Here is a 21,771-nt window from a genome sequence, read left to right as displayed (position 1 = left end):
GTGCCCTGTGCGCGGAGCCTGTCTCCACCTGCGGAAACTCGTTCCTTGGGGTTACGCGTCGCCCTCCCTCGGCCTGGCTTCTTTTAATTATTAGTTATCCTGGGAGCCGTGGGCATCAAGGCCTCAGGGGAAGGCGTAAATCTGATGCTTTTATTCTGGGTAGGATCCTGGATCCTTGGGGGAGGGGACATGAAACAAACTCCCAGGTTTTATCCACCAGGTAAGGTGTGTAGATTCTAGAGCTGGAGGAAGAGCCACATCTGTCACAGCCTGGCAGTTTGGGCGAGTTGTGTGCGGGACTGGGAAGATGCCAGGAAAACATGATGATACCAGTGGGGAGTTGTTGCAGTTCCTCTGGGTGGGCGCCTGGAGCCAGTTCTGTAAGTTTGGTGGCCATGAACTTGGGCGGTCCTCAGCCAATTGTAGACTCCACGGTTTGGAGGTGGGTGGGTATTGGGATAGGGCTGGGACATTCTGTGGCCAGACCTAGCCGCCTGCAGCCAGAACCTCCAGTCATTCATGGCCTGCAATCTGGAGAGAAACCAGGACAAGTGGATGTTGTGGGAGCAGGGGCGGCCTTCCTTGCAGCTCTGGCTGTGCAGCGAAGCAGCCCAAGGATACCCTTGCTCGGGTATGCCCACTGGTCCTGTGCTAAGCTCTCCTGCAATTTCCTCTTCCATGAAACGAGGGATTTGGACCACCAGTCCTTCAGATCTGATATTCCGAGTAGGATGCATCCTGACACTATGTAGCCTCACAGAGAAGGTAGGTAGGAGTGGCTTTGGGGATTGGTAGATAACAGAGAGAGAGTTACAGGGAAGGCCTCTTGTCTTCCTGTCCAGTGTGACTCCCCAAAGGCCAGGGATGTGTGAGCACAGCCCATAAGTGGGAGCAGCAGGGTGCAGGGTCCAAACTGGGAACCCAAACTTGAGGCACACTGGGGGAATGGATCTAGGCTGGGAAGGAGTGCGGAAAGATGGACAGGTCCTGTGGGCACCAAAGCTGTGGTTTTCTTGTTGGGCTAGTGACAGGGTAAGGAGGAATGTTTTAGGAGGAACAGCATGGTGGCAGTGAGCTCAGAGGCTGCACAGTTAACAACAGCCCTGGGTCAATCCAGAAAGCTTTTCTCCTGTTGGTTGAGGGAGGGAGGCAGGCCTGAAAGCCCAAAGGAGTTGAAGTAGGGCCCAGGGAGGACAGTGGGTCCAGACTGCAAGACAACAGTGTGTTTCCATCCTCTGAGGCAAGCATTGGTGCCTTACGTGTTTGCACACTCATGTTTGCTCACTCCCTGATACACATACTCCCCACTTGTCCTCCACCTTTTCTGGGTAGAGGGAGGCCATTGATTGAACCACCTATTCTGGCCATAGTCAGTTCCCATTTCCATTTCATAAGAACTTTGTTTTGGAGAATTTGTCTTGAGGCTAAGATGGTGAAAGACCTGGAATCCATCTCTTCCAGCTGTCTAAAAGAGTTGGGTATATTTAGCCAGGAGATAAAGAGGCAAAGTCAGGAGTAGTGTGTGCTGAAGAGCCCATTCTGTGTAGCTGGAGGTGGCAGGCTCTGACCTGCAGGTGGACGTCAGGCAGACAGATTTGGCCATGTAACACTAATAGCCCTTATTCCATCCTAGTATTTGTTCTAGCCTCTTTTCCTATGTTGATTCACTTACTTTTCACAACATCCCTGTGCTGTAGGTCATTATGATCCTGATTTTATAAATGAGTTCACCGAGGCCCAAGTGGGTTAAGTAGTTTTAGCAAGGTCCCATAGCTAATATGGAGCAAAGCAGGGATTGGAACTCTAGCAGTCTGGTTCCTGAAGTCCAGCCCTAACTCCCATGCAGTAGCTCATCTGTGTGTCCAGCACTTCTTTTTTAAGATTTTATTTATTTACTTATTTTAGAGAAAGAGAGACCGAGTGCGCACAAGCAGGGGGGATGGGCAGAGGGAGAGGGAGAAGCAGATTCCCTGCTGATCCCAGGACTCTGGGATCATGGCCTGAGCTGCAGGCAGATGCTTCATCAACTGAGCCACCCAGGCACCCCTACATCCAGGATTTAAATGCCACATTGGGCCAGTGATAGGATCAGCTGCTGGGAATGTGGTGAGCCACCCATTACTGAAGGAGAAATTCTCTTCAAGGAGGAATTGAAGAGCCATCCTATTTTGGGTGGAAATCAGCATTAAATGATCCCTGCCCCGGGACACCTGGGTGGCTTAGCGTTTGAGTGTCTGCCTTCCGCTCAGGGCATGATCCCGGGATTCTGAGATCAAGTCCCGCATCAGGCTCCCTGGGAGGAGCCTGCTTTCTCTCTCTGCCTATGTCTCTGCCTCTCTTTGTGTCTCTCATGAATAAATAAATAAAATCTAAAAAGAAAAAAAAAGATCCCTCCCTTTAAAGTTCTAGGCATTTGAGAGCTGGCTGCTGGGAAGAAGGAGGGCCAAGCCTGTTTGCAGGGGTCTGTGCCCCAGCATATGTTTCATTTCCAGCAGGGCTGGGCAGGCCTCCAGCCTGTGACAGGGCTGCAGTGCTCCCCTGGCCTGTGGCTCTGAACTAAGAATTTGTCAGAGTCGTAGGAGGCTTGAAAACCTAGATTTCTGGGCTTACTGCTAATTTAGTAAATCAAGGATTGGGCAGGGAAGTCAGACCTAATTAAAAGGAACGTGAAGTCAATCATTTGAACCTAAAAGCACTTTTATTTTTTCAGTCATTATGTTCTAAAAAGCTTCTGATAAGGCTGAGGAGAGAGTATTTTTCACTCCATTTGTTAAACAGAGAACTTGTCTGCTGACATCTCGGGATAAACTAGCTCCCCAGACCTGTCACATGGCTCTGCTGGGTCCTTCCTCCCATGTTCCCCGCCCCAGCCAGAGCAGTGCCATTTGGACTCTGCCATTTAGCAGTGTCAACAGGAACATTTCGTTGTACTCAAGATCTGCCACTACAAACTTTACTGGGTAATGATAATTTCTAAAATTAGATGTTCGATGCTTGTTTTCTTAAGATGTACCAAGATTACTGGTGATAGTCACAATTAAGCAGAGCAGAAAAGGCACTAAGATCTCAGTTCAGAGATCCCAGTCCTAGACTTGGTGCTGTGATTTTCCTACCAACTGGTCTGACCAGCTGCCTGTGGAGATCCGCCTTGTTAATCAACGAGAGCTCTGAAATGCTCGGAAAGGAAGGATCACACTTCTGATGTTTGGGTACCTTGACAATAGAGCCTGTGAGGACACATCTCATTATCTAGCAGAGTGCCAGTAACCTGTGAGTGTTCAAGCTAGAGGTGATAGGGAAAGGCAGGTGGAGCCAAGGTAGGCTGAGTGTCTCACATACCTGGACCACATGTAGGATAGCTTGTGTCAGGGAAACCTTGCCTGCAGAGAAGTAGCCACATGCCCGTGATCTCCGGCTGTCACTGTCAGATGGGAGATGTTCAGGCTGGCTTCAGTTCACATGAGCTATGTCCCATAGAGAGGGCACAGGAGAGCATCAGCTAATATCCCGGGCTGGGGAAGTGGCCTTGGTAGAAAGAAGATCCTCCATGCTCAGTAGCTGATATCAGCATGACCTTCCCTGGAGCTCACTTGGACCTGGTGAGCCAGCCATGTGTTGTGCTACCAAAAGGTAAAGAGGAAATGAGCCTTGAGGCCACCCTGACTGGTCTCTTCTTACTGGCCTCCTGGGGGTGTGTTTTGGGTAGAACTCTTGTTTCGAAGGTACAGAGCCTGATGTTGGTAGGGCACCCAGACTGTACATGTCTGCCGGTGGCTCGGGCCCCCTACTGCAGATAGCTAATCTTTCCTGTGGGGTTGGTTTGACTAGTTTCCGGGTCCTGGGGACACCTTATTTTGTTCTGGTGTATTGGCCAGAGTGGGAGTTTAATAAATTTTTGTGTGGCAAATAAAAGACAGCAGAATAACTGTAGCCCACTGGCCCTTTCCTGCCCCTCCCCACCTTTCCTCCTCCAGAGCAGTGGGTGAGTGGGGTGATAAATAGGGGGTTCCAACCTTGTTCACTGACTCTGGGATCCTCTTCCTTAATGTTGAAAACTCCCCCGAACCCTACATAGTTGTATACTTAGTACATTCAGTTGTAGTGTTTGCAAATATTTTAAAATCAGTTCAGTATTACTTTTAAAGGATGTGCACGTACTCATCACAACAGCATCTATGTATGTTTAAACATAGTGACCGAAACGTTCAAGCAAAAACACATGTGGTTAGCCAATAAGACAGTGTTTGTGCCCATTCTGACACTGGGCCAGTTGGGACAAGTCTGAAGTTCTGGGACTACTGTGCAGATGAGGACTTTCTGACTGAGGTGTCCCCCTGCTCCATCAGCCCTGACGTTACTCAGCCTAGGAGAGAGAAAAGAGGGGGAGTGTAGCTGGGAGGAGCAGAGAGACCAGAGAGCAGAGCCAGGCAGGTGGGCCATGAGCTCTGGGATGGAAGGGAGTGGCTTGAGCAATGGGGAATGAGGTTTCAAACCTAGAACAAGGCTGGGCCATGAGGTCCCCTGCCAGGTGGGGGCATACTCTGAGCCCTTAAGTGTCTGCGTCTTGTCAGGAAATATAAGGGGACCCTGTATTGGGGCCCAAGTCCTTCACGAGGAGGACTCCCAAGACTCAGCATAGACTCATATTCACAGCTGTGAGTTGTTACAGTGAGAGGACACAAAGCAAAATAAAATGTAAAGGCACATTGGGCAAAATATACAGGAGACCAGGTGTGAGCTTCCAGAGTCTTCTCCCAGTGGAATCACATGGGATGTACATAATTCTTCCGGCTGAGTTGTGATGGCTGGTGTGAAAGGTGGTCTACTAAGGGAGGCACCTGGCTTAGTCCGTAGAGCACGTGACTCTTAATGTCTGGGTTGTGAGTTCATGCCCAACATGGAGCCTACCTACTTTAAAAAAAAAGGAAGAAAGAAATGAATGAAAAGAAATGTTGTCTACCAGGGAAGCTCACTAGAGACTCAGCGCTCAGGGTTTCCATTGGTGGCTGGTCATGTGGCTATTTCCACCTAACACAGACCAGAGTCCCAGAGCAAAAGTAGATGCCCAGCATGAAGCACGCTGTGCAAATAGTTGACCCAGTAAACCACCCTCCTGTAATCCAAGTTCCCCAACAGTAGCCCAAGGCCAACCTTGCAGGGACAGTGGCCTCAGGCCTGATCTGCTAGCTGTTCTACATAGACCCTACCATTGGCTATGTTGTATCTGTCCAAAGTCCAGGAAAAATGGGGATGGCTCTTTGAGAGATGTTTTTGAGGGTGACTGAATGTGTTCCTGAAAGGGAGCAACTATACTTGGCCTATCGGGGTGGAGATGACTTCCAGAAGGTCTGCTGGCTGGCCAAGTGGGCGGGAGGGCATTTGGGAGCCTCTGGACTGAAAGCAGGTAGTCTGTGGATAGGCTGCCTCCAGCCAGGTGTGTGGACAGGGCCCTGACCAATTCAGCAGGAGAGTGGAGGGCAGTTGTGACCATGTGGTGGTGCCAGCTGTCAGAAGGTAAGAGATGTGTGGGGAGCAGATGCCATCAGTGACAATGCCAAGGTTAGCAGTGATGGTTTTTATTTTTTTAAATATTATTTATTTATTCATGACAGACAGAGAGGCAGAGACACAGGCAGAGGGAGAAGCAGGCTCCATGCAGGGAGCCCAATGTGGGACTCGATCCTAGGTCTCCAGGATCATACCCCGGGCTGAAGGTGGCGCTAAACCGCTGAGCCACCGGGGCTGTCCGCAGCGATTGTTTTTAAAGTTGCCGACTTGAGTTGATGAAACAAGGCAGTAGATTAACTTCTTTGCGTTATTAGGAATGTTTTCATTTTGTTCAATAATTTTAATTACAAAGAGTTTAGCATCTGTTTCTACAGCAGAGGGACCCTTCCCATAATTAATATTCTGTTTGCTTAATTTGCACGAAGTTCATTTTTGCTGTAATTTTAAGTGCATGCCTCTCAGATGCAGGTAATCTTCTAGGGTCTGATCGCCATTTTAATGCCCACGTAGGGATGATTTTTAAAGAAGTGAGGACAGAATGTTTCTCATGTCTTACAAAGCAGGGGATACTGTCCAAGGATGATCCCAGGTCTCTTCAGAGCCCTTCCTTGCAGAGTGGGCCACAGAGTACCAGGCTGCAAGCCTACAGGGGTGAAGAGTGGAGAGGTCTGGGAGGGGGCCAGAATGGGGGAGTGTGGCAACCAAGGCATGGAGGCCTGGATGGGTTCCTGCAGTGCATAGTACCCACGGGCTGCACGGGCTTGGTGGTAAAAGGTCATGGGGGTCACTGTGGCTGGCCGTGGCCCTGGAGGTCAAGTGCAGCTGGGGAAGTGAGGGCAGGCTCAGCCCAGCACGAGCCTGGAGTCCAGCAGAACAGCTGGACACCAGCACTGACCTGGCTGGGCCAGAGGGTCTGTAGGACTGTGGCCATAGGATTTGGGGTCTGAGGATCAAGGGCCACCAGTACAGGTGCATCGGCTGCTGGTTTTCTTCATTCCCAGTCACACGGCTGTCTGTCTGTCCTGGTACAGGAGGATCTGCCTCCTCTAGACTTGCCAAGCTGTTTGAGGTGTTCTCTCTCCCTCTCTTCCTTGTGGGGCTGGGAGGGGCCGCATAAACATTTTGCTTGTTTGATTCCTGGCTGTTGGGTCACCCCCCACTAAGAGTATGGATGGAGTGTTTGGTTCCTTATCAGACTTACCTGTTTTATGTGTATCTTGTCTTAATGTTGTAGTGATAGGACCCCAGGGCCTTGCACATTCAAGGCCAAGGTTGCTTATTACCTCCAGTAACTCTCCAGCATGGTGACTTTAGGGCTGGCTGGGCTTCCCAGCCTGGAGTTGACCTTTTCTTAGGCCCAGGCTGAGGGTCACAGAGTGTGAGGGCTCCTGGGGGGTTGCTGTAACAAAGAACCACACCGGGCAGGCTTTACCAGCAGGTGGATTCTCTCCCTGTGCCAGGGAGCCAAAACCAGGGTAGTGATGGTGGGGTGGAGGTGGGGGGGTGGGCTCCCTCTGAAGGCTCTAGGGGACAATCCTTCCCATCTCCTACAGCCTCTGCTGGTCCTGCCTTTTCCTTGGCTTGTGGCTGTGTCATTTCATTCTCTGCATCCATTGTCACCTGGCCTTCTCCTCCCTGTGTGACCCTATTGCTCCTCTTCAGCTACATCTGTGAGGAACATGTTTCCAAATAGGGCCACGTTCATGGGGGACGAGGGGAGGGACTTCAGCATACATTTTTGGGGACACAGTCCAAACCCCAGCACTGTGTCTTGAGCACATTCCCGCCCTGCCTTCACCTGCTCCCACCCATCAGGCCCGCACCATACTCTCACTGCTTCCCACTTCCTAGTGGACACCTGGGGACACAGAGAGACTGGTGGCGCTGGGAGGGAACCCCCAACTCCCCCGAGATTGTGCCCACAGGTGTCCGTGGCCTTCCAGGACCTGGCGGTGCGGTTCTCCGAGGAGGAGTGGCAGCTCCTGGGCGAAGGGCAGAGGGCACTCTACCGGGACGTGATGCGGGAGAACTATGAGACACTGCGCTCCCTGGGTAAGGAGTGGCCCGGCCCCACTGACAATTGACAGGAGGCGCGATCCAGGACCAAGCCAGTCCTGAATCAGCCAGGGCCTGCCAAGCCTTAGTCTCACCAGCAAAATGAATGCCATCTGAGGTGATGTTCCAACAGCCTCAGACTGAACTGGGGGCCTCACTGATCTTTTGTTCCATCGTTGTTTTGATAGCCTGCCCCAGGGTTCTGGGTAAGATTCAGGTGGGGCACTCCAGAATGGGCGGAACACTGAGCAGCCTGGTCTCTGAGCATCTGGTGGCCCCACGGTTCTTGAGGTTTGGAGGACCACACAAACACACCTGTAAACAGGTGCCTGCGTGGTTGTGGTAGGTGGGTGGAGGCCGACTTCCATTCCCAGGGGGCTGTGCCTCCTTCTTTTCTTTCCCAGGGACAGCTGAGCGGCTCCCCCTCTCTGCCTTCTTGTCTCCTACGGAGCCTGGAGGAACCATGGAAGGCAGGAGCTATGCTGGTGAGGGACAGGAACCTCCTAGGGGAGGAGGCCCCCTGGGTGAGTAATCTTGGCAGATGAGGGACAGGCCATTTTGGGTATCCTGGTCCCCCTGGGCAACCTTGTCCGTTCCACTGTGTGGTCCTCAGCCCCTGGCTCTACTCCTCAGGGAATGCTGTGACCTCAGCCCTTGCCATGCTCTATACCCAAACCTCTCTGAGACCTTTCACCCTTTGCCCACTTCCCTCCCTGCCCCCCAGGCTGTGAACCTGGCACACTGTTGCCCATTGTATACAAAGCCAGGAAGAAACCTGGGGTCACTCTTGGAGAGCGTCCCCTACTCAAGCCCTCTTCCTGCCACCCACCATGCAGAGCCAGCTGGCAGCTCCTGAGTGCTGCCACAGGGCTGACTTCTGGAGGCCTTGGATGGGGGATGTGGCCCACGGGCCTAGCCCTGGTTAGGCTGGGAGGGTAGGAGTGCCAGAGGGTCTGGCTGGTGGGAGGGAGCAGCTCTCCTTGGCATTCCCCTCAGAGAGGTACCAGGTACCGAGGGACAGTACCTGGAGTTCCCAGCCCCTGGTCCTGGCTGTCCCCTGGGGCAGATCCTTCTCACTTCAGGGACCTCAGTTTTTCTTTTGCTGCTACTCACGGGGTAAAATGCTGGTTTGAAGTCGTGCGCAGAAGCGTGAGTGCCAAGCTGACAGAGGGCGTGGGGGTTCACTGTGGCCTCTCCAGCAGGAGGAGCACCCCCGCACAGCCTTCACCTCACCGCCCTGGTGCAGCTGGTCAAGGAGATTCCGGAGTTCCTGTTTGGGGAGGTCAGCCCAGAGGGCGAGAGTGGGAGTGGAGCTGTCAGCCTGGACGGGGAACAGAGCAGCCCTGACGGTAAGTCAGGCGAAGTGGAGTCGCAGCTGGGTGCCGGGTGCCGGGTGCCTGCCTAGCCCCGGCCAGACCCTAGCTAGGGTCACCTGTTGCACAAATGCCCAGTAGCACGTCTGCCCCCAAGAAAGAATGGGTCATGGATAAGACTGGCTCCTGGCCTTTCTCGTGCCCATTTCTCCAGGGCTTCAGCCACACCATCAGGGCTGTGCGGCAGGTGAGGTCAGTCCCTGTTCTTAGATGAGGAGAGGAAGCTGTGCCCCATCAGCATGGCCAGTGGGGCCCAGTCCCCCCCGCAGCCTGTGCTCCTCCCACATCACCAGACTCTCAGTCCTTCACCCTGTTCTGCTCAGCTGGTGCTTTCAGCTCTCAGACTGTACCTCCTCGAGATGTCTGTCCCCACCAGCCCTGGCCCTCGAGCCTGCTCAGTGGATGGTAGATGACCCAGAAAGTGGGGGTGAGGTGGTCTCATCAGAACAAGACTCTGAATCGATGTTTCAGAGCCCAGGAATGATGATGCAGAGGATGCTGACATCTGGGTCATTGTAATGGAACAGGGCAAGGCAGGCCCAGATGGGACAACTTTGGGGGCATACTCCTTGCTGGGCTTAAATCTAGCTTCAGGTGTCCTCTTCCTCCTCCCCAGTAGCAGCTGTGACCGTGGAGACTTGCCCTCTCGGAGGCTTGCTCAGCTGCCTTCCAGAAACACCTACTGGCTGGCCCAGCATGGCTGCCACATCCAGCAGCAGCTCATCATCCAGTGGCCTGCCTGGAGCCGGCGGACAGGGAAGCCCCCTCCCCATCAGTGAGTGTGACCCAGCGGGGCCAGGCCTCTGACCCTGGAGTCAGGCAGACTGGACTCTGTGCTCTCTTCATTGTCCCTGGAACTCAGTTTCCCTTATTGTTAATGCAGGCCAGCTCCCCGAAGAGTAGGACAAAGGCCCCTGTCTGTAGACCAAAGAGAAAGTGTGATGCTTGGCCCCTGAGCAGCCTCTCTCCCAGCCCTGCTTGCAGAGCACCGCAGGCCTAGGAAACATGCAGGCCCATCGGCACAGGAATACACTTGTGTGCACCTGCTCTGAGTCTCAGACCTTCTCACCAAGGCAGCCCCAAGAGCAGAGGAGGGCAAGGGCAGCCACTAGAATTTCTCTGTAGAGTCTGATTGTATTTTAAAAGATTCTTGCAAATTTTGTATTTGTTGGAATATCTGTTTTTTATTTAAAATATTTTATTTAGGGATCCCTGGGTGGCGCAGCGGTTTAGCGCCTGCCTTTGGCCCAGGGCGTGATCCTGGCGACCCGGGATCGAATCCCACATCGGGCTCCCGATGCATGGAGCCTGCTTCTCCCTCTGCCTGTGTCTCTGCCTCTCTCTCTCTCTTGCTGTGACTATCATAAATTAATTAATTAATTAATTAATTAATTAATTAAAATATTTTATTTAGGGGGCAGCCCGGGTGGCCCAGCGGTTTAGCGCCGCCTGCAGCCCAGGACCTGATCCTGGAGACCCGGGATCTAATCCCACGTCGGACTCCTTGTGTGGAGCCTGCTTCTCCCTCTGTCTGTGTCTCTGCCTCTCTCTCTCTCTCTCTCTCTGTTTCTCATGAATAAATAAATAAAATCTTTTTAAAAATTTATTTATTTATTTATTTATTTATTTATTTTTATTTTTATTTTTTTTATAAATTAATTTTTATTGGTGTTCAATTTACCAACATACAGAATAACACCCAGTGCTCATCCCGTCAAGTGTCCCCCTCAGTGCCCGTCACCCATTCACCCCCACCCCCCGCCCTCCTCCCCCTCCACCACTCCTAGTTCATTTCCCAGAGTTAGAAGTCTTTATGTTTTGTCTCCCTTTCTGATATTTCTCACACATTTCTTCTCCCTTCCCTTATATTCCCTTTCACTATTATTCATATTCCCCAAATGAATGAGAACATACACTGTTTGTCCTTCTCCGGTTACTGTGGCCAAGTTCAAAAAGGGTGTTGCCTGAGTTCTCCTCTGGGATTTTGATGGAATCTTGTCTCACATTTAGATCTTTCATCTATTTTTATCTTTGTGTATGGTGCAAGAGAGTGGTCCAGTTTCATTCTTCTGCATGTGGATGTCCAATTTTCCCAGCACCATTTATTGAAGAGACTGTCTTTCTTCCAGTGGATCGTCTTTCCTCCTTTATCGTATATTAGTTGACCATAAAGTTCAGGGTCCACTTCTGGGTTCTCTATTCTGTTCCATTGATCTATGTGTCTGTTTTTGTGCCAGTACCACACTGTCTTGATGACCACAGCTTTGTAGTACAACCTGAAATCTGGCATTGTGATGCCCCCAGATATGGTTTTCTTTTTTAAAATTCCCCTGGCTGTTCGGGGTCTTTTCTGATTCCACACAAATCTTAAAATAACTTGTTCTAAGTCTCTGAAGAAAGTCCATGGTATTTTGATAGGGATTGCATTATACGTGTAAATTGCCCTGGGTAGCATTGACATTTTCACAATATTAATTCTGCCAATCCATGAGCATGGAATATTTTTCCATCTCTTTGTGTCTTCCTCAATTTCTTTCAGAAGTGTTCTATAGTTTTTAGGGTATGTTTTGAGAACCATTTGAATGGTAAATGGTTCTCCAACCTTTTATTTTCAGGTTGTAGGTGTCCTTCTGTCTAAAATGAGTCTCTTGTAGACAGCAAATAGATGGGTCCTGCTTTTTTATCCAGTCTGAAACCCTGCGCCTTTTGATGGGGTCATTAAGCCCATTCACGTTCAGAGTTACTATTGACAGATAGGAGTTTAGTGTCATCATGATATCTATTTAGTCCTTGTTTTTGTGGATTGTTCCACTGAACTTCTTCTTAAAGGGGAGTTTTAAGAGTCCCCCTTAAAATTTCTTGCAGAGCTGGTTTGGAGGTCACATATTCTTTCAGTTCCTGCCTGTCTTGGAAGCTCTTTATCTCTCCTTCCATTTTGAATGAGAGCCTTGCTGGATAAAGTATTCTTGGTTGCATGTTCTTCTCATTTAGGACCCTGAATATATCCTGCCAGCCCTTTCTGGCCTGCCACGTCTCTGTGGAGAGGTCTGCTGTTACCCTAATATTCCTCCCCATGAAAGTCAGGGACTTCTTGTCTCTTGCTGCTTTAAGGATCTTCTCTTTATCTTTGGAATTTGCAAGCTTCACTATTAGATGTCGAGGTGTTGAACGGTTTTTATTGATTTTAGGGGGGGTCTCTCTATTTCCTGGATCTGAATGCCTGTTTCCCTTCCCAGATTGGGAAAGTTTTCAGCTAGGATTTGTTCAAATACATATTCTGGCCCTCTGGCCCTTTCGGCGCCCTCGGGAACCCCAATTAAAGGTAGGTTTTTCTTCCTTAGAGTGTCATTTATTTCCCTTAATCTGTCTTCATGGTTCTTTAATTGTTTATCTCTTTTTTCCTCAGTTTCCCTCTTTGCCATTAACTTGTCTTCTATGTCACTCACTCGTTCTTCCACCTCGTTGACCCTCGTCGTTAGGACTTCTAGTTTGGATTGCATCTCATTCAATTGATTTTTAATTTCTGCCTGATTGGATCTAAATTCTGCAGTCATGAAGTCTCGTGAGGCCTTAATGCTTTTTTCTAGAGCCACCAGTAGCTGTAGAATAGTGCTTCTGAATTGGCTTTCTGACATTGAAGTGTAATCCAGATTTTGTAACTCTGTGGGAGAGAGGGCTGTTTCTGATTCTTTCTTTTGAGGTGAGGTTTTCCTTCTAGTCATTTTGCTCAGTGCAGAGTGGCCAGAAACAAGTTGTATTGGAACACGGGGGAGTATCACTGGTCCGTCCAGCTGGTCTTCTGTGGGAGGGGCCTGTTGTGCTGATTTTCAGGTGTTAGCACTTGGGGGAGCTGCTCTGCCCCTGCCTGCTGCGGGGCTCAGTGGGGGTTGTTTACCCCGTCAGGCCCCAGGAGGAACAGCCGCAGTGGCTATGGCAACTCTGGAAGCCTGGATTCAGCCTCCGCAGGAACTACGGGGCTCGGGGCTCTCGGCTCTCTGTCTGCAGGGCCTGGAGGCTCCGGGGCGGGGCCGCTGATCTGCTCAGCTCGGGGCAGGAGCGTCCTCGCTGTCCTGGGCCCTCCCGGCCTCTGCCTGTCCCAGGGGGAGGCCGGATCCTGGGCTGTGTCCCGGCGCCCTGTGCTTCGGGGCCTGCGCTGTGGGATTCGCGCTCCCGCCCCGCAGCCCCCTCCACGGAGCCGCTCCCGAGCCCCTCCGAGCTGCTCCGGCCCCGCGCGCTGCAGCCCTTAGGGAGCTCGGCGCAGTCCCCTGCGCTCGCAGGTGTCTGTTAGTGTCCCCGGGAGCCCGAGGGCATCCCCGCCCTCCTGGGTCCTGCTCCAACTCCCTGCGAGCCCCTTTCCGCCCGCCCGGGAAGGTTGGTGCAGCTCCTGCTCCTCCGGGACGGGGCTCTCCTGTCCTGGGGACACTCGCCCCGGCCTCAGCCCGGCTCCTCGCGGGGCCCCTCCCCCTCGGAGGCCTTTTGTTTCTTTATTTCTTTTTCCCCGTCTTCCTACCTTGATAGAAGCGCGAACTCTTCTCACTGTAGCATTCCAGCTGGTCTCTCTTTACATCTCAGGCCGAATTCGTAGATTTTCAGGATGGTTTGAAGGTTATCTAGGTAATTTGGTGGGGACAGGCGATTTGGGGACCCTGCTCTTCCGCCATCTTGCCCCTCCTCCTATTTATTTATTTTTAAAGATTTTATTTCTTTATTTGACAGAGAGAGAATGAGTGCACAAGTAGGGGGAGCAGAAGAGGGAGAGGGAGTAGCAGGCTCCCTGCTGAGCAGGGAGCCTGATGTGGGGCTCGATCCCAGGACCCTGAGATCATGACCTGACTGAAGGCAGACGCTTAACTGACTGAGCCACCCAGGTGCCCCTATTTAAAATATTTTAAAATATTTAAATGAGTATGGACTAAAATTGGCACTCCTGAAAAACAGACCGCATTTAGCCCATGATTTTGGGTGTCCTCTGGCAGATTTGCTCTGCGGGTACATGTGCTGAAATTTGAGAAGCATGAGTACAAGACTGGGTCCCGCGTGTCAAGGCTGCTGGACTCACTTATTGAGCCAAAGTCAGAGGCTGGAACTGGGGGGTTCTGGGTTATTCAGAGCAAGCAGTCTTGGTGTTTAAAATATAATGCCTGTGCCAGGACAGACTCCTGGGACAAGCCTGCAGAGACTGACTCTGCCACAAATGCAAGTTTCTAGGACTTGGCTGCCCTTTAGGGATGGGATAGGGGGCAGGGACTGAGAGGCCTGCCCTCTATGGGGACCGATCTGGGGCAGTTCCTCTCAGTCAGGAGCTAGGGTTAGAAAGACCTTTCTGTCTCTCCTTTTTTAAAAAAAAATATTTTATTTATTTATTCATGAGAGACACACAGAGAGAGAGAAAGGCAGAGATACAGAGGGAGAAGTAGGCTCCATGCAGGGAGCCCGATGTGGGACTCAATCCCGGGACTCCAGGATCACGCCCTGGGCCCAAGGCTGGCACCAAATCGTTGAGCCACCCAGGGGTCCCCTCTTTCTGTCTCTCGTGTAACAGAAACTGCTGACAAACCAAGAGTTACAGAGAAGGAATGCCCAGAAGCCCTAGCTGGGGAGCCCAGCCCTCCTACCTCTAGCTCCAGCAGGAAGAAGGAGAATGGAAAACAGGAGAGAGGGACCCTGGGGACAGGTGAGAGGCTGGCTCTGCTGAGAGTGGGGTGTGCCCTGAAGCAGAGCGGGGAAGGGAAACAGGTATGCTCAATTCACACAGGTGTGTCAGGCCCCCTGACAGCCCTACGCAGCAGGTGTTGTCCCTGTTCATACAGGTGGTCTTGCAGGTGCCATAGGACTCTCTCCTGGGAACAGCCCCCTGGAAGGCCTTATCAACTGCCTGAAGGAAATCCTCATGCCTGGGCCCCAGCACCCTGAGGTGTCTCCAGGCTTGCCACCTCCTGTCCCTGGCCAGGGCACCTCTCAGCTAACCAGAGTGGATCTGGGGCCTGGGAGCCCACCCTGGGAAGGTGAGTCCCTGGGGACCCGTCTCCTCAGGCCAAGTTTCTGAAGCCTCTGAAAGGCTCGATTGCCTTTTTGTAGCTGTTTCTCTGTATGTACAATGTCTTCCCAAAGGAACCTTCCCAACACGCCTGCTCCACTATTTCCTATTTCCAGATCCAAGTGGCTTTCTTAGCAGAATGACATTTGGTCAGCTGGTAGAAGGAAACTCAAAAACACTTTTCCCTGGATCCTTTTGTGATTTTTACTTGTTCTAATATGGAACCTCTCAGGAGGAGCTGCTGAATGTCACTTTGCATTGACTCTAAGTGGGTGTGTAGAGTCGGCAGGGGGTGGGGGGGACCGGGTGGTGCAGTGGGGGCAGGAGCCCCGTCCTGGAGCCTCGTGCCTGTTAGCTGCAAAGACTAGGAAAGCCTCCTGAACCTTTTGAGGCTTGGCTTCCCCATCTGTAAAAGGGGATACTTGTTCCCACCTTCAGGTACAGTGAGGCTAGGATACAGTAATATACATGTGTGAGTGAGTGTGAGAAAAGCTTGGTCCTCTGCAGAGAGAAGCTCTGCTTGGGGCCCAGGGAACCGAGGGCAGATAGGGACCTGTCAGCTCACTTCCTTTCCCGTGTGCTGACAGGGACACCATGTGCCCTGCCTTGGTACTGTGCTCTCACATCTTCCCTCCCTCCAACTGTCTGGTTTGGGTGTGAAAACAGGTTGGTTTTTGTTGTTGTTGTTGTTTTGGTTTGGTTTTTTTTAGATTTATTTATTTATTTTAGAGGGAGGTGGTGAGGAGAGGGGCAGAGAGAGAGGGAGAAAGAGTCTTAGACAGATTCCTTGCTGAGTGTGGAGCCAGACCCAGGACTCCATCCCATGACCCTGAGATCATGACCTGAGCAGAAACCAAGAGTCAGGTGCTCAGCCGCCTGTACTGCCCCTGCACCCCGGGACAGGCATTTATAAACCAAACACCAAGAAGACAGTGGCCTGTGCAAGTCTAAATGAGTTGCAAGGGATCCCTGGGTGGCGCAGCGGTTTGGTGCCTGCCTTTGGCCCAGGGCGCGATCCTGGAGACCCGGGATCGAATCCCACGTCGGGCTCCTGGTGGAGCCTGCTTCTCCCTCTGCCTGTGTCTCTGCCTCTCTCTCTCTCTCACTGTGTGCCTATCGTAAATAAAAAAAAAAAAAAATGAGTTGCAAAAAGACCCACATTTCCAGATTTCTGGCCCCTACCTGGATTGTCTACCTTTTGTTGTTGTGACTGGGCTCAGGGTGAAAATATGTTCCTGTCTCCTACAGTGAAGACAGAGGCAGTTTCTGGGGCTTGTCCCCTTCAGGGTCTGCTGAACTGTCTGAAGGAGATCCCGGAGGCTCGGCACAGACGTTCCGGCCCCTCAGGAGTGGGGGACCCACAGCTGCAGGAGGATCCAGGGGCCTGCCAAAGGAATCCTGGAGGTAAATGCCTGTGGCTGGGCAGGGATGGCCCCAGGGCCATCCCCCCTCCCCTGCTCCAAGCAGGGGTCCGCATCAGGCCCTCAGGCCCTCACCTCCTGTGTAGGTCACAGATGCTGCGTTAGGGACTCTCCCTGTAGACAGAGCTGGGCATGTAGGAGGTGTTTCATCTGTCCGTGCTCATGATCCAGGTTGGCTGTTAGAGGAGAGCTAAAAGTTCGAGAAGGGAGGAAGTGTAGGCAGGGGAGGCTGAGAACAGTGCTGGCCCCACAGACCCTTGGGGCATACTTTTGAATTGGGCGTTCTTGTCATGTTGTCATGTTTATGTGGACTGGGGTAGCATCTCCATACACCGCAGCTTCTCACACTGCTGAGAAAAGTGAGTTGAGACAGGCTCACCAGCCTTGGAGGAAAGATTTGGTGCCACCTGAGGAAGCCAATGTGACATCCCTCAGTAGAAACCTCTGGAGGCACCCCAGAGGGGCCAGGGCACGATGGGAGGGTGAGTTGCTGGTGTTTAATGGGTGACTGCCTTGGGGCTAGAGACTGCTGTGGAGGCCAGGGGCTTTGGTCCTGACCCTATAAAGGTCTCATGGGGTCTTCCCACAGGGCCCCGACCCCTCCAGACCCCTCCTCCTGGCCCTGGTCCTGGAGCTGGCCGTGTGCTGTCTGTGGTGAAGATGGAAGACAGCTGGACCCAGAGCCCCCTGGCGCCTGCGTCCTGTCAGCTCAGCAAGTGGACCCACAGCCCCTCTGCCACCAGCAGCCAGGGGGGTGACGGAGAGACCAGAGGGGGCCAAGTGCCCAGCTGGGGCCCCGTAGCTCAAGGTGAGGCCTGGGGGCATCTCTCAAGTCTTCCAGTGGGATTCTTGGTCCCACCGAGGCTCTGCTGGCTAATGGAGGGAGGACCTGGCTGTCCTTGTCAGGCAGTGACTTCCCCTCTTTTCACCCATAGCCGCCTCATCCCGGAGCCTTCCATTGTAGAGACTCTTGTTTTACAGAGATTTCCTGTCAGGAAGCTGGCCCCACTACATAATGTGTGGGTCTGTCTACCCGGCCCCTGGGCTGGGGTACAGATCGTGTCATTACCCTGCAGGACCAGAGAGCTAATCCATGTCCCCCTCAAGGGTGTTATCCCAGAAGAAGGCAGGTTGGGGCAGCCAGCCTAGGGCTGGGCCAGGGGAATGTGCCTGAGATGGTGATAGAGCCATCTCCCCTGTCCCAGCCAGCAGTGCCTCGAGCTCACCCCTGGAAGCCCTGGAGGCCTGTCTGAAGGGCATTCCCCTGAGTGGGTCGTTACCTCCCCAGCCGCCGGCAGCCTCTGGATTCCAGAGCCCTCAGCCAGGAGACCCCGGGTCCCAGAGGCCCCAGCTGCAGTCCTGCAGATCACACAGTGAAGGTAAATGGGGCCCTGGGCTCAGGGTGCTGAGGACGCCGGTGGGTCCCCCGCTCCTCATCCTGGGCCTCTGGAGGTGCATGGCCTTCCTAGCTTCTCACTGATGCCTCTCCCCAAACAGTTCCAGAGTGTGGTGGGAGCCACTTAAACTCTTCTGGTCTGCCACCCCCTCTGAGGACTCTTACTTGCTTTCCAGCCCCATGAGACAAACATATGGGTTCATGTGGGTTTAACTAGCGCTTGAGCCACTAAGCTAAGGGGAGACCCTGTGCGAGATCCTCTGGGGTAGGTGTCCTGGGTGCCCACACCCAGGGCCCAGGGGACCGCCTGGCTAGTGGCTTTCTCCTGATGTCAGCTGTACTGTTTCCTGCAGAGGTGACTGTGGGGCCTCTTCTGGCTCTGAGTCTGCAGGGCTATGTGAGAGGCAGCCCCGTCCTCCCCTCAGGTCCCCACAGCACCCCTCCCAGCTTCTCCTCATCCAGCAGCACCGATGGGGACCTGGATTTCCAGAGCCCTGGGGGCAGCCAGGCGCGTCCGCCTGGAAAAGGTGAGCTGGCTGGCCTGAGGCTGGGGTCAGTCCTGGGGAAGGACGAGAGGGCCCCCTGCCCGCCATCATGTCGGACCCAACCAGCCCAGGCTGCTGTGCCCTCTGGAGCAGAGCCGGGGGTGTTGCAACAGGAGCAGACACAGGGCTTGTTGCAGGGTGGCAGTGGGTCAGGGTGGGGGGGAGGTGGAGGATCTGTTTTAGTGACTTGGCTCAGAAGGGGTAGGACAACATCTAAGATCCCTTAAAAAATAGAAGGTCGTCTCCTTTGTGACAACTCTTTCCTTATCCCAGACACAAGGAAATGCCTATAACATCAAACTGATGTTTCCAACTTAGGAAAAAATGTCCTGAGTTCATGTAAAACCACCCTAAGGAATGTCTCTGGTGACCCATGTCTCTCCTCAGCCCCCCGCGTGGAGGTGTCCGTGGTGAGCTGTCACACCTCTTTGGAATCTTGCAGGACTCTCTAGTGTCCCCTTTGACCTTTGCCCCCACTCAAATCTTTGAGCGGTCTTGGTCTGCCTTGTCCACAGACACCCGGTCCCCTGCTGCTCGCCTCCAGACCTTGCGTCATCTGTTGTCTGCAGAAGGCCTGGAGTTGCCCCCAGGACTCTGCCCCCGGCTGGCTGGAGCCTACAGAGCGGCGCTGGGGCCTCCCTGGTGCCCATGGCAGCCTGGACTCCTGTGCCCGGCCCTGGCTGGCCCTGGCTGTGGGGGCTTTTTCCTCCCCAAGTGCAGCCACCTTTTCTTTTTTAACTTTTAGGGTTTTTAAAATTTTTTATTTATTCATGAGAGACACACAGAGGGAGGCAAGGACACAGGCAGAGGGAGAAGCAGGCTCCATGCAGGGAGCCTGATGCGGGACTCCATCCCAGGACCCCAGGATCATGACCTAAGCCAAAGGCAGACGTTCAATCACTGAGCCACCCAGGTGCCCCAAATTTTGTTTTTTATTTTTTATTTTTATTTTTATTTTTATTTTTATTTTATTTTATTTTATTTATTTAAAGATTTTATTAATTTATTCATGAGGGACACAGAGAGAGAGAGGCAGAGACACAAGCAGAGGAAGAAGCAAGCTCCACACAGGGAGCGCGATGTGGGACTTGATCCCAGGACTCCAGGATCATGCCCTGGACCAAAGGCAGGTGCTAAACCGCTAAGCCACCCAGGCGTTCCAAGTTTTGGTTTTTAATAGGTGATCACAGGGTTTTGTTCAAAAGCTGCAAACGGTTATAGAGGAGAGGTGATGTCACCCCCCACCCTTATCCCCACCCCAAGTCACCACAGCTGAGTTCTCTTACCTTTCAGGGGCATTCCCTGCATGGCCCAGTGCTGGTTCCCTCACACAGCCGGTAGTGTTATATACACACCTCCACCCTGCTTTTTACTTTACCATTTACCTTTGGCATCTTCCTGAATTTTCTCTGCATGTTTCTTGAACACTAGCAGCAACCCGTTCCTTCTAACCACTCTGCAGTGTCCATCCATAGGGGTTAGCATGGTGCTTGTTTGCACAGCTCCCGTTGGTGTACTTTGCTTTCTAAATAACGCAAACCACAGGAGAGTTCATGCTGCCTTCTACAAGCTTTCAGCCCAGCTCCCTCTGCTGCCTTAGAACTCAGGGTAACTGCATTTGGGGTCTCTTATAGTTGAACTTTGCTGTTCCAGCCCCATGCCGCAGCCTGAAACTCCCATTCTCTCTCTCTATGCCCTGTCAGCCCCGCGTCAGCAAACGCCTTCAGGAAAGAATGTGGCCACCATGTCAGCTCATGTAGAAAGGGCTTTTCCTTTTTTGGACTTCTGGTTCATCTACTTCCAGCTGCTTCTACAGCTTTGTCACTAGAAATGGGATATTTGCGATTTTTTTTTTTCTCAAGTTGCGACCACACTAGTGTTGACCTTCTCAGCTTGCTACATCATACCTGTGGTGAGGGCACCTGTAGTGTTTCCCTCTGACCAGGCAAGGGAGCCTTATGGCATTTGGTCCTCTGTGGCCGGGGCAGCATCGTGGCAACCATCCCAAGGTAGAGCAGGGTGTCATGAGGGAACCCCTGTCATGATCAGCCTGTGGCTGATCACCCCTGTCACCGCCCACTGACCGGGCTCTGTGGAGATGGCTGGGACAGGTTGCTTTCTTTCAGGGCCAGGCCAAGGAGGCCTGCCCAGAGCCAGGACTGACCCGTGTTTGGGCCCAGGTGCCTGGCGTGACAGGTCCAGTGCCCTGTGCCTCCTCCCATGGCCCCAGCTTCCCTGGACATGAGGGTGTAGGCAAGGCTCCTGGGCTTTGTGGAGGCTGACCTCTGACTACCCAAGATTGCAAATGTTGGGTTTTCACAGGAAGCCCAGTGGGAAGCTCCCCGCTCCAAGGCCTGGAGAACTGTCTCAGAGAGATACCAGTGCTCAGGCCACAGTCAGCCTTGTCCTGGTCTTCAGCAGGGGACAGGGGGCCACAGAGAACAGAGCCCAAGAACTGGACGGCGGACAAGGAAGGTAAAGCACGGCTTCCCCAGCATCTGAGCAGGGAAAGGTGACTCTTGCCCTGCCAGTGCCAGCCCTGCTTCCCCATGCAGCTGGCAGGCCCACAGCCAGCCCTCAGAGGAGGAGATGCTCTGGAAATGGCCTGGGCAGAGGCTTGTGTGAGGCCATGAAGCCAAAGGGCATGGCCAGCATCTGGGTGGTAGGTGGAGGCAGGGCAGGATACCCAGCCCCACTGCTGCTCCAAGTCCAGGCCTGAGCCAGGGCCTTGGCAGTGGAGTATCTTTCAATTCTGGCTGTGTTGTCCCCATGTACCTTGGTCCAGAGCAGTGGCTGAGCTGGGGGGCCTCCAGGAGTCCAGGGGGCTGGGTATGGGATAAACAGGTCCTGGGAGATTGGGGGCGGCTCCCGGGAACACCTGTAGGGCTGGCGTGCGTCCCACACCTGGAGCTCCTGTGCCCAAGAAGCCAACAGGGGCAGAAACTGTCCTCTGTCCAGTGTCTTCTTGCATCCATGCCCCACAGGGCTGACAGGCCTCTTGGCTTCTCATTCAAACAGGGCTGAGAGGCGAGGCCTGTGAGCCAGCCCACCTGGGACAGGGGCAGAGAGAGGCCCCCACCAGGAGCTTCCGGCTGGCCAGCCCACAGGCACTCACCTCTAGCAGCATCCCCGTCCCTGTGTGCTACCAGCGAGGGCTCAAAGACCCCGGGGTCCCCAGGCCGGGGCCATGGAGGTGGCTCCAAGATGGTGAGCTGACATCTGCCCTGGTATTTGGTGGCACGTCTTCCCTCCCAGTAAAATCTTCGATGAGGGACTAGATTTCCTGTCCGTCTCCTCTGTCCCTCACATTGCAGCCCAGTGCCCCTGGCTGCAGTGCCCTGAGGTGTGCTGGAGGAAGACCAGAAACTCGATCGCTGAAAGGACAGGGGAGAACGGTTTCCCTGCAGCCACCGGGTTTCTCTGGGAGACGACTGAT

General features: G+C 53.1%; 1 protein-coding gene across 11 annotated transcripts in view; it reads left to right on the top strand.

The window, feature by feature from the left end:
- The window catches only part of KRBA1 (KRAB-A domain containing 1), a 28,934-nt gene that overhangs the window by 497 nt on the left and 6,666 nt on the right, over positions 1-21,771 (top strand). For 2 of the 11 annotated variants that reach the window (XM_055335040.1, XM_055335035.1), the window contains exons 1-13: positions 413-765; positions 7,434-7,560; positions 7,938-8,087; positions 8,763-8,912; positions 9,553-9,711; positions 14,479-14,610; positions 14,747-14,941; positions 16,222-16,377; positions 16,984-17,202; positions 17,600-17,773; positions 18,144-18,317; positions 20,658-20,810; positions 21,354-21,542. In XM_055335040.1, the coding sequence (XP_055191015.1) occupies positions 520-765; positions 7,434-7,560; positions 7,938-8,087; positions 8,763-8,912; positions 9,553-9,711; positions 14,479-14,610; positions 14,747-14,941; positions 16,222-16,377; positions 16,984-17,202; positions 17,600-17,773; positions 18,144-18,317; positions 20,658-20,810; positions 21,354-21,542 (2,224 nt within the window). In that variant the 5' untranslated portion in view covers positions 413-519. Of the gene's footprint in view, positions 1-412; positions 766-7,287; positions 7,561-7,751; positions 7,770-7,937; positions 8,088-8,762; positions 8,913-9,552; positions 9,712-14,478; positions 14,611-14,746; positions 14,942-16,221; positions 16,378-16,983; positions 17,203-17,599; positions 17,774-18,143; positions 18,318-20,657; positions 20,811-21,353; positions 21,543-21,771 lie in introns of those variants that run through there. The other 9 variants (XM_055335038.1, XM_055335039.1, XM_055335037.1 and 6 more) reach the window with 9 other exon arrangements.

Source organism: Nyctereutes procyonoides, unplaced genomic scaffold (genome assembly GCF_905146905.1).
Source record: "Nyctereutes procyonoides isolate TBG_1078 unplaced genomic scaffold, NYPRO_anot_genome, whole genome shotgun sequence".
NCBI lineage: Eukaryota > Metazoa > Chordata > Mammalia > Carnivora > Canidae > Nyctereutes > Nyctereutes procyonoides.
This window is presented reverse-complemented; position numbering and strand designations above follow the sequence as displayed.